The sequence below is a fragment of the Ptychodera flava genome, chromosome 4, assembly GCF_041260155.1.
Source record: "Ptychodera flava strain L36383 chromosome 4, AS_Pfla_20210202, whole genome shotgun sequence".
NCBI lineage: Eukaryota > Metazoa > Hemichordata > Enteropneusta > Ptychoderidae > Ptychodera > Ptychodera flava.
The window spans coordinates 17,071,500-17,084,067 of record NC_091931.1 but is presented as its reverse complement, the minus strand read 5'-3'; the positions used below and the strand labels follow the sequence as shown (position 1 = coordinate 17,084,067).

At 40.2% G+C, this 12,568-nt stretch overlaps 1 protein-coding gene across 1 annotated transcript; it reads right to left on the bottom strand.

Moving 5' to 3' along the window:
* Positions 1-5,687: 5,687 nt before the first annotated feature.
* Positions 5,688-10,340, bottom strand: LOC139132105 (E3 ubiquitin-protein ligase TRIM71-like). Its single transcript, XM_070698497.1, has 4 exons — positions 9,368-10,340; positions 8,665-9,255; positions 8,352-8,495; positions 5,688-5,863 (listed from the first exon to the last, which is right to left on the bottom strand). Exons 1-4 carry the CDS (start codon positions 10,338-10,340, stop codon positions 5,688-5,690), a joined length of 1,884 nt encoding a protein of 627 aa, XP_070554598.1.
* Positions 10,341-12,568: the final 2,228 nt, after the last annotated feature.

Here is a 12,568-nt window from a genome sequence, read left to right as displayed (position 1 = left end):
AAAAATATACACACAGCTAACGTCATTTTTGTGGTTTTAGGGCGAACGACACTTAATGGATGGGAACCTTTCAATAAACACGACAAATGTTTGTCGTTCTGCCTTTAGTTCCACTATCGAATAACAAATCTCGATTCGCATCAGTGTCTATCCTTTCATACTTTAAAATGTTGTTTTTTTTCTCTTCAAAGTTGCACCTAGGTTACTACAGAAATATAAATATATGAACGTGTCTTGTGAGTACGAATATTTTACTGTTCAGACACTCGGTTATCTCAACGGTCACGTGTATATGATATTTAGTGTTTCTGAAGTGCAATTTCGTCGTTTAGTTATCTTTGGCGCATTTTTATTACTTTTTCATAGATTCAAGGATATTTATTTCCCAATAGAACAGGAAAGAAATTAAAATTAGAAAAATACAGACACATAAGGGATTCTCAATCGCCGAATCTATCATCTGTCCATGGAGAGCCATGTTGAACATTTAGCCTGGCTACTTGAAATAAATTCTATATCAATATAAATACATAATTTATAAAACTTTGTTGTAGAATAAAATATACGTGAGAGGAAAGAAACATGCCAGATAAACAAGAAATGACGTTTCAAGTCTCTTCTAATTTTTGACTTGGATTTCACAGATCTTATACTTTCTAGGATTTGGTTCCAGAGTGTAACACCAGAGTATTTCATTGAACACTGTCCTATTTTTGTTCTGTTTGCCGTCTTTCTACTCCCAAAAGCGCGTCGAAATTCCTGTGATTCAGATAGTCAACACACAGTTGTACGTGACATGTACACTGTTTAGCAACTGATTTTTGTCCGGACTAGAAAATTAATTTAACAATATTTGATGTTCTATGTTATTTGCAACGCTTTGCGTTGACAAGGCTTATATTCTGCATTGTAACACAAATACGCAAACTTCTCTGAAAGAATAAATAAAAATATATATCATCAAAAGTTATGATTATTGTTTATTTAATTGTTGGTTACGGCGAGTAATTAAGCTTTGTTGCAAGAGTCATTGTTTGTATGTATGTTTGTATGTATGAACTATTTGAAGGCGAACGAAAGGTGCGCTGCTGCTTCCATGTCCAGTCCGGAATAAAGGGACTTTATTACACCTCACTCATTCAGCGTGCACTGCCATTGGTTAAACACGACTCACGTGACATGTAAAAGAACATGATGATGCCCTCTGCGAATGTGATGATGCCCTCTGCATTTGATATTACATGGATGACGTCATTTTACTTACTGCGCATCCTTTCTGCCACAGAGTATCATAGACAGAGTGGCAACACTTGCATGCCTTTTGTTCCATGGTCGTCTCGGTAGACTATTGGCTTTTCATATTAAAATGAGCTTAAAAGGTGTTAAACTTTTTGGAGGCTTGGTTTGTGGTTGATAATTACACGAGATTATGCGAAACATACGACGAGATGGCATCGTACTGCCAGTCGCGTAGCAACCATAGTTACTTTGTGAGCTCTCAGGCCAGAAACACTGCCTCACGCCAATCAAAACATAACACGCCAGCAGTTTCATAAACATGTCCTTTCTTGGCGCACGTGTAAAAGACGGTATGACTGACCGTAAACCATTGAGTAAAACCAGACAGTATCGATAAAAGACTTTCAATTTGGTTCAAACACACTCATTATATTTCATAAAAATATGAGAGGAATTTTTAAAACGGTAAAATCCACTTTCCTGAAGCTCAAAACACTCCCGTTTTCGCCAGCACATCAATTCCGATCAGCACCACACGACAACAACAACACAAGCTTTGTCGAACATTCTTTCGCTTAACAATTGGTGAAAATCCGAAAATTACCGAAGGGTGCATGGTCGGCACTCTTCGAAAAAGAGAGCCAAGAGCTTCGTGAGGCGAGGCAAACATGGATTGCTTACGTAACCGCTTCACGCCTTAAACAATAGCTGTTGCCACTCTGTCTATGATATTACTCTGTGTTTCTGCGCAAAACAAATTGTCGTTCGCTTGTTGTACTTTGCAGTTGGCAACTTATGGCTGCGAAACGTCATGCAGAGCTGTCACCGGCACATTTAGACGATATTTTGATGCAAGTAAACAGCAAACGAACGAAAATGGCAACAAGGAATGCAATTTCTATGTTCAGCGACTATGCAAACAACAAATTTGGATACGCCACCGAGGAGATCGGCAAACTTTAGCGGCAACCCTAGACTCGGCACTGACAACATTTTACGCTGAGGTCCGGACTCAGAAGGCGAACTGTACTCGAAGAAGTCTGTGTTTTTGTTTCTTTGCATGTTTGCTTGTTCGGTGTAATAAAAATAATAATACATGAGAGCTAGGGCAATATCACGATTTTTTTTGCCTGCCCTCGGGCAGTGGTGGTCATGATCGATATACTGATGATGCCCTCGCATACGGCTCGGGCATCATCAGTATTTCGATCATGACCACCATCCCTTGGCAGGCATAAATCGTGATATTGCCCTCGCTCTATGTGTTATTATTTAAATATGCTCAAAGGAATGTTCTATAGTATGTATACGTCACCAGCACTGCCGATAATATTAGGATTAGAGGAAGGCAACTCGGACAGATACAACTACAGTCTACAGTCTACTACAAGGGCGAAATGTATGGTGGTTATGCTGTCAACTTTCGGGAGTAGTGAAGGAGCATTTATGGTAGTTCGCCCCTCGAATGTGAAAGACTTACTCTTTCGCTCAAACTTTCATTAAGAACAAATTTTCAACCGTTTCTTACCAAATCCAGAATAAACATCAGGGTCACCGTGCAAAGTTTAGTACATGAGAAACAAATTACCCAAAATTCCAAATGACCGCCATCCTTGTGCTAACTCTATTGGGAAAACAAAATTTCGATGTTCAAAGCCAAAACGTTTTCTTTCTCCAAGAGCTCTAAATTGAGCCCCCTCAAAAGTAGACCAGAAAAGTACTGTACAAATTTTGGAGTCCAAATATCTGTCCTCGAGGTGCATCCTACCTTTGCTTTTAGTGACTCATTAGCGGCTAACTGTTTAACTTTACGCACAGCCATACGGGGCAGATTGAAGACATACACCATCGAAGGAAACCGACCTCACAGCTGACCATCAACCATGGACGTAACCTCTACGCATCAACTGACTATTGCTCTGTGTCACTTATGCTCCTTTTCGATAACGTCTTCACAGAATATACTTAGTACAATCACATTGTTCTTATATGGGCTGTTGGGATTTGTCATGACGTCACCGGATAGGGGAGAGGTGGCGCTAGCATAGGGTTTATGTGGACGTGACAAGCTAGCGAAATCAATGATGAATTTGTACCGTCTCTGCGGTATAGACCCGGATAGTATATATATATATATATATATATATATATATATATATATATATATATATATATATATATATATATATATATACTCTCACATCGTCCGATAAAATTAACAAGCCGATATAGGGATATTATCCGCGCCTCCGTTTTTAGATTAGACTGAGTAATGCGTCACGGAGAGAAATGTTAGGTAAACGATTCAGACAGGTTATTTGAGGACAAATTCCTCTTTCTTGAAAAAAACAGATTAAAGCTCGACGGAAAGCTTCATCCGGTCTCTGATATCACCGATCCAACCATTAGGGGAGGGGGTGGAGTGTTCAGCGGTTCATCATGGCTGTCTTGTGTTCTATGGTCATGAAAAAGCATCATCAAGGCAAAGTTAGAGAAATGTTAGGCTGCTTTGAAATCTCGACAGAATTGTGAATAATAATTTCGAAATTTGAATTTATCATTATCATCTCGAGAGGGGGAGTAAAATTATCGAAAACGTTAGGCCTATGGACCTGAGCTCATCAGTTTTAAAAGCAACTGAGACAGACTATATCATTTTCATGTAAGAATGTCTCCAGAGGGCGCTCGAAATCATATATACCTGTCGAGGGACTGTGGAAATATTTTACCAGAGGAGGAGGTTCTCCAATGTATATGTTCTTTATTTTCTTAAACTAACGAAAAAATGTTCGAAAATAATGTGCGCAAGACGATGCACTTCTTTCACAAAAGCAAAACCCAGAAAGAGCGAACGAAACCCAACATCATTGACAGAAGACTCGTTTGGCTTACTCTATGGCCTATGTCACACAACATCTTTTCTTGGATTTCATTCTCATTTTTACTGGAAGTCCTAGATCTATTAGAAAACGCCGACTGTAAGTCATAGATCTATTAGAAAACGCCAATGACGCTATTTAACCATAAGCTATTCTCCAACACTAGCGTAAAGTCTTGTACGATTTCAGAGCACTTTTCGTGAGACACTTCGATTGATAATGATGTTGAGAGTTTGTTGACGTTTATGTATCATCAAGATAAGTAATACTAACCAAAAATATAATACTAACCAATTATGTAAAATAACTTAGCTAAGTAAAACTTAATATGTAATAACGTAAAAACCTGAGATATAATACTAACACAAATAAGACAAAACGTGCATAGCAATCATGGACACGCCCTTAGTAATCACCGCCATTTCAAAAGTTATGATGAAACTGAAGATGGCGACGGTTAATTTCGGTCAGCAAATTTGCCAAACAAACAACAGATTTGTGCAGCAACAATGCTTAATGTCCATGAAGTATCAATGTCATTTGTTAGGTTGGAGTGACTGTGACATGTCGCAACGATGTCCTGTGTTAGGGTGGATCGACAATGACATGTCGTAACGATATCCTGTGTTAGGGTGGAGTGACTGTGACATGTTGCAACGATGTCCTGTGTTAGGGTGGAGTGACTGTGACATGTCGTACGATGTCGTGTGTAAGGGTGGAGTGACAATGACATGTCGTAACGGTGTCCTGTGTTAGGGTGGAGTGACTGTGACATGTCGCAACGATATCCTGTGTTAGGGTGGAGTGACTGTGACATGTCGCAACGATATCCTGTGTTAGGGTGGAGTGACTGTGACATGTCGCAACGATGTCCTGTGTTAGGGTGGAGTGACTGTGACATGTCGCAACGATGTCCTGTGTTAGGTGGAGTGACTGTTACATGTCGTAACGATGTCGTGTGTAAGGGTGGAGTGACTGTGACATGTCGTAACGATGTCCTGTGTTAGGGTGGAGTGACTGTGACATGTCGTAACGATGTCCTGTGTTAGGGTGGAGTGACTGTGACATGTCGTAACGATGTCCTGTGTTAGGGTGGAGTGACTGTGACATGTCGTAACGATGTCCTGTGTTAGGGTGGAGTGACTGTGACATGTCGCAACGATGTCCTGTGTTAGGGTGGAGTGACTGTGACATGTCGCAACGATGTCCTGTGTTAGGGTGGAGTGACAATGACATGTCGTAACGATGTCCTGTGTTAGGGTGGAGTGACTGTTACATGTCGTAACGATGTCGTGTGTAAGGGTGGAGTGACTGTGACATGTCGTAACGATGTCCTGTGTTAGGGTGGAGTGACTGTGACATGTCGTAACGATGTCCTGTGTTAGGGTGGAGTGACTGTGACATGTCGCAACGATGTCCTGTGTTAGGTTGGAGTGACTGTGACATGTCGCAACGATGTCCTGTGTTAGGGTGGAGTGACAATGACATGTCGTAACGATGTCCTGTGTTAGGGTGGAGTGACTGTGACATGTCGCAACGATGTCCTGTTGTGTTAGGGTGGAGTGACTGTTACATGTCGTAACGATGTCGTGTGTAAGGGTGGAGTGACTGTGACATGTCGTAACGATGTCCTGTGTTAGGGTGGAGTGACTGTGACATGTCGTAACGATGTCCTTTGTTAGGTTGGAGTGACTGTGACATGTCGCCGGTATCGATGCCCTTTGTTAGGACAAAGTGATAGTGACCTAGAACAGAGACAGGATAGTTGCAGTAAAAGAGAAATGTGACAAATCCAATCACTTCGAGCCACGTCTCATTTATCTATAAGTGGAAACTTACCATTACAGTGCAGTGCAACTTACGGTGCCCTGGTATCTTAAACCAATGTGATAATATTTGACCGCTGATCTAATCAGTGTAATTAAAATTCGATGAAGGGATGGTGACGTATCTTCTTCTTCGTTTGTTCCTTACTGTTCTAGTTAAACACGATTGGAACTAATTGAGATAATTGGATCTTCATATTTTTCATATTTCTCAAAATGTAGGTGCCCTATAGCTGAATATTGCGATATTACAAATTAATCATAAAAACAAGTGTGTAACGTAAAAAGAAAAGCAGATAAGCTTATATTTGAAGATTTTAAAGACATTTTAGTTCACCATCCAATTATCCCAATTAGTTCCAATCGTGATGTTATCTGCCAGTCGCCCTCTAGGGAGGCGCGTGTCATCTCTACATCAGATTGCGGTTTGGAAAACATCCAGCAAACTCACACGTAGACAAAGCTGGATACCAGTTATATGCTACGACAATTTCTAACTAAGTTATGTGCTTTTCTTTTTGTGTATCATGTGTATCAGTGAGAAAACTTACGTTGTAGTCATGTTTATTTACACAAACTGCACCAGTACAAGGAGGATTTGCATGGTACCCCAGAATGAAAGTATATAATGACTAGTTTTAGCGCAAGATCATTCATTTTCTAAGGTCACGATTTCCGCGAGGAAAACAACGTTGCCACTTTATTTCACTAGAGCACAACATATAATAGAACACTGCAATGGCGAGTAGTTCAATTCACGTTTATTAAGATCTAAAACGAAAACGACAATTTTATCGATCCTCTCGTATAAAAAGGTGTTAGACTCTTAAAAATTGCGAAGTCATCAAAAGGATGGATTTAGATGTACAATTTTATCTACGGACCCACAGAAAACATTCATTTCTCATATTTCTGACAAATAAAACTGACATAAAATGTTTACCCAATATTTGAAAATTGTATAAACAACGATATTAAAAATATTTGTCAATACAGACGCTGATAATTGTCGTCGGAACAGTTTTAACCTAATCTTAAGGAATTGTATAACAAATAGTGTAACGACGGCAAGTTATTAATTTTTGAAGGTGCAGAAGCTAACACAGTGCCAATTTTTTTTGAACATTGCAATATCTCAAAGAAACATTTGTACATGTGGGTTTGGTGTATTCATACATACAACTGTTCAAAAACGTAAATGGATCGAAAGAAGTTACTGAATCTCATTGTGTACATAGCTTCACTGACTCATCCTGCCTGTGGACAGGTAGAACACCCACTGAGCATAAGATTCTGTTATCATTTCTTTTGTTGTGGTTTTCGAGTCTTGTCGACTGATGAATTTTTGTCATTTATTTGTTTTAATGTACAATATGTAATTCTCAGTTGCACACGTTATGTGTCTTGACCTTCATGAAAAGGTTTTCAAATCCTATGTAGTCATCGAGATTAATAATAAACACAGATCAATTATCAACGTTATGGCTAGTACCGAGAACTGTAATTCTGTAGATTGTACGCAGAAATAAGTACGGTTGAAAGGATTAAAATTACAAATGTATAAATCATATGTACTAACAAAACAGGAAGTCATTTAGAGTTAACTTTAATGCAGGAACTATAAATGGTAAAGTTCAAGACAAAAACGAAAGTTGAGACACCAACAGAGTATTATTTCAAGTGCTATACATAAGTTACCAATTTGGCAAAATGCATTTTTGTACATCGAGTTCATTCTCTAGATTTTCAAGTGAGAAAGCAGATTCCAGCGACAAACATGGACATTTGGTCTTTCAGCGTCGACAGTCTTGCACTGAAATTTTGTTACGGACACAGTGTTTATCCAAACAATTAATTTTACTTTTGAGAAGACTTTGCAACCTCCTCGTCCTTCTAGATTTTAAAATAAAGCGCCATAATCACCTCATGCTTTCAAAATCTTCTTGTCAATTGTACAATACCCATAGACCGCAAAATTTGACGTCAGACAATTTGTTCTCCTTCAGTGTAACTGACATGTATTTCTCGTAAAACAGCGAATCAGAGATGCATGCAAGATGAGTACTTCTCTTCAATTTACTATAATATTCTTGCTCGCTTAAACAAATGGTTGCTGTACAGTAATTTCAGCCAAGGTACTCCTACTACCATTTGCTTCACAACAGTGTTTACAGTGCCACCACTTTGATTTTATTACCAAATAGTTCAGCAACTATGATTGTCTGGAAGGGATCTTCCCCTGTGACACATACCCCGACAGGACCCTGCAGTGCCTCTGTGCCGCAGTTAACGTGACAAATGAATGTACCTGATGAACTGAATTTCTGTACTCGGTTGTTGTTGCAATCAAAAACGTAGATATTGCCTTGTTGATTATTGCATATTCCCCATGGGTTGTTTAACTGACCATCAGCACTACCATTGGATCCAAAGGAGAAGAGGAATCCACCGTCTGCATCGAATACCTTGACAGAGTGGCTACCATTATCTGACACAAAGACTTTACCCTCGCTACTCTCCACAGTGATGTCCAATGGCCAACCAAACTGACCTGCTCCATTACCGTGACTTCCAAAGCATTTTATATAGTCTCCACTTTGACTGTATATTCGAATACAATGTGCAGAACAATCAACGACATAAACATTGCCATTGTACGGACTAATCGCGATACCGTAGATATTCTTCAGTGATCTTTGCCAAAACATTTATCAGCTGACCATTCTCATCAGAGACAACTACCTGTTTATTACCATTGTCTGTTGTAAAGATCTTTCCATCTTCAGAGACTGCAGAGTAACGAGGTGTAAAGTTTGCAATCTCTGTAAATTTGTAAATTGCTTGATGTTTTCCTTGTAAGGTAAATGATTGTAGCCTGTGGTTGCTTTGATCATCTACTATCACGTGACCACTCTTTGTCATCGTTACTCCCCAAGGATTACTCAGTTGTCCAATCCCAGAACCGTTCCCTCCGAATGTTCTCACTGTACCTTTCTTTGGACCTACCACAACTGTTACCGGCGAACCCTGCACGGCTTGTCCGTCTACCGACACTGACAATTCATGTTTTCCTTCAGCCTTCGCACAGTACGTCAGAGAAAATGTTCCATCGTAGTTATCGGTTACTGTCACGTGTTCAGATTTGTCACCCGGTGTCTTCATCAAAGCGGTGATTCTCTCCCGTCTAACCTTGGTTCCACCTGTCCGAGAACCCGTAACCTGTAGTGTTAGCGTTATCTGTTCATCAACTCGAGAGTATTCTGACACGCCGCACAGTTCATACCTCTTCTCCTCGGTGATCTTTATCGTGCCTAGAGTTTTCGTTTCACAGAAGTTCTGTAGACTTGAACTCTACGTAATTGTCGTTTACCGGTTCACATTTTGTTGTCGCTTTCAATAATTCCCGAATCTGTGACGTCATACCCTTCGTTGCAGACATCAACTGTGAAGCGTTTCCGTACTGCATTAACTTGTCAGCGTAGTCTCTGGTTGTTGCGATGTCATTTTCCGTGCATTCTAGATCCTTCAGTTGTGCTTGCAGATTTGTTTTTCTTTCTTCGTGCTCAGTTTTCAGTTGTTGAAGTAGGCTATCGCCGTTCTCTCGTATTTTGTGAGTGGTTTCTTCAATTGTCTTCTCCATATGAACTTTCACTTTCATTATCTCTTCCTGGAAACGACTGTCCACTGACTCTGCCATCTCTTGTACAGCTGCCTTGCTTTCACCAGCTTCGTTTTCCTTGATTTGCAGTTCCTGTGTCATCTTTGTGAGCAGCTGTTTGTACTCGACCGCTGCATCGTCCAGATATCTGAATTTGTGTTCTGGACGAGGGTGATCTATAGCTGTGCATTCGAGACAGATTGTCACCTCGCACGTATCGCAGTAGAATTTGACCTGGTTATCATGGTGTTTACTACAGTAGGCCGGGGGTCGTACTGAAGCAGGGTTGTGACACTTCACCTTCACGTATTCACCGATGGCCATAAGGCGATGAGATCGTGTGATCGGCACGTACCTGTGAGCTTTCGAGCACTGCTCACAGAAATTTATGGAACAATCGATGCACCTCTCACGAACGTCCCCAATTTCACAAGCTTCACATTTCCTCCGTGCTGCTTTCTTTCCGTCTTGCTTGTCGAACTCCTCGACCAGCTGATTGACAAACAGGTTGGCCGACAACGCAGCCACACCTCCAGCAGGAAGTTCGTGTGAACGACGACATATTGGACACGTCAGTTCGCCCCTCTTCTCCACGATCTTTCTCAGGCATTGCTCACAGAACGTGTGTACGCAAGGTAGAATTTTTGCGTTTCTGAATATTTCAGTACACACGGTACAACTCAAAAAATTATCGGTGATATTTTCGAGAAACTGTGATTCTCCGTTCGAACTCGCCATGGTTGGTATTAAGCACTCAGCTCTTGCGTGACGAATGAGACTCCCTAGGAAAAGTGTATATTGTCGTGTGGCATCACAGTGCTCCGCTTCAACACGGAATCTTGTCTAATACCGTGCATAGTTTCGTTTTCAAATGATTAAAAATAAAAAAACAAGACTAAATCATGTGCAATAGAGTAATTTGTAACCTGTCACATTACCCCGTATCTTACTTTTCGATTTGATATGAAAGTTTACATAGTAGGCCTAGACCCTCTTTGGCTGCTCTCATCTCTATCATCTCCATGGTAACTGGATACTCTTATCCCTTGTTATGTAGGTCATTTCCCCCACACTCATCATGACCTGAGTTCAATTAGTCTAGAACATTCTCAAGGTCACTGCCCTTGATGACCTCACAACCTTGAATTCAATTAGTCATGTTTGGAATGTTCTGGAAAGTTGATTAGTTGTGTAAGGGAGATAATTTTAGAACAGTAATTAGCATGTCAATAAAAGTTCTAGATTGTTCTTATATGCCTTTATAAAAGGGACGTGCTCAGCTTCCAGTCAGACTTTGGGATCGTGTCTCTTGTGTGTTACTAAACTCCAGCAGTAGTCATTCTCAAGACTTTTCAAGACCTTCACTGCCAACGCTGGATTTATACTGTGGACTTTGTGCAACTACAAGCCTGCAAGCCGAAGGACTGTTCATTCATCCGACTGACTGGTTACAACTCTGAGACTGGAGCTTTGCCGTCCCAGCTGAGATAAGTAATCTGTACACTTTTAAAGCTTGTACTCTATCCCTGACTAAGCAATTGTTTTATTTTTGTAATAAATTTTGTTTAAACGTTAACTGCTGGTTCACCCTTTTGTTCGTTTTCTCTGCACGTAACACCCTGCATTGCTGTTATCTGATCGAACTAACTTGGAAGACTTTGCAGCAATTTTCGCTGTATAAATACAACCGTAATGTGTCCTTCATAGTGCGAACTTTTCGGAGTGTTTTACGCTGCACATCTCATAAGTTAGGTAGCACAGTCACGTGACCACCTTCGAAGAATTTATAGCCTTTTCGACGAAAGGGTGAAGTTCGCGCCTATGCCAGGTGACAACATGGACACAGTCGTCAGCGCAGAACGGTCCAAGGTCCAGTATCTGAAAGCACGGTGCTTTTTATTCCGTAACAAGTAATCAGAATGTGATAGTTACATGTTATCCCCGTGCCTACCCGTTAGAATTTCTCGAACTCGGTGCCCTGGATTAGATGACATTCGTGACGAGGCCTTTTTTAATGATTCCGTGCGTTACGACAAATGGAACAAGAAAAGATTTTGTGTGACGAAGAAAACTTTTCCTAAACAAAACCAAACAGTTATTGGGTGACGTGTGTGTGTCCCGCGCTGAGAATACTGCAATACAATTAGAGTTTGATTGTGTCCTTCATTTGCAAAGTAAAAATTACAATTACCGTGTAATAACTTTCAATCCCTAGGCAATCACTTTCTCAGTTTATCGAGGCACATAGGTTATCTCCTATTTCTCCTTTATTGGCATGATTGCTATTGTAAACGGGGAATATGCAACACACACTCAACGATATGAATTGAAAACTTCGTTTTAAAACGACTAGAAATATTTGTAACTGCAGCTCATAATTAGTATCAAGGATAGAAGTCTCTTCGCATTCCAATTTGAGGCAGCGTTTATGATTTTACGACAGTTAATGAAAGTTTGAAAAATATTGACTGTTCTCGTGATAATGATATCTATAATATTCTAAGCTTACTCCACAAGTTTCTTTTCTGTCTTTGCGGATTTTCATTGAATTCCGTGTCTGTCGGTTACATGTTACGTCGGAAATGGCTGCTGAAGTAATAGTTGTTTTGGTATAGCACCAGACCCTAATAGCTCGACCTTTCACAAATGCATCGAGGAACTTCAAAGATGAGCTCACAAATTGCCTTACCGTCTTGTTACCTATATCGAACATGTATTTCTCTGCTAGTATCGTGAAAATATATTCTAGGTTTAACTTGATTGGTACTTGTTTTAATAAAACTATCAACGTCAGAATACTTCGAGAAAGCGAGTGAAGGGAAGGGACGCGGCGGACCTCTCGGTCGATGTTTTTCAATGCGTGAATCGATTGGAATATATCCGTGGATAGGGTCCTTGGGTTTACTTAACGTACAGCTGGACAATCACAGGACATATTTTATTTGAAAATATTACATGGGATTTTT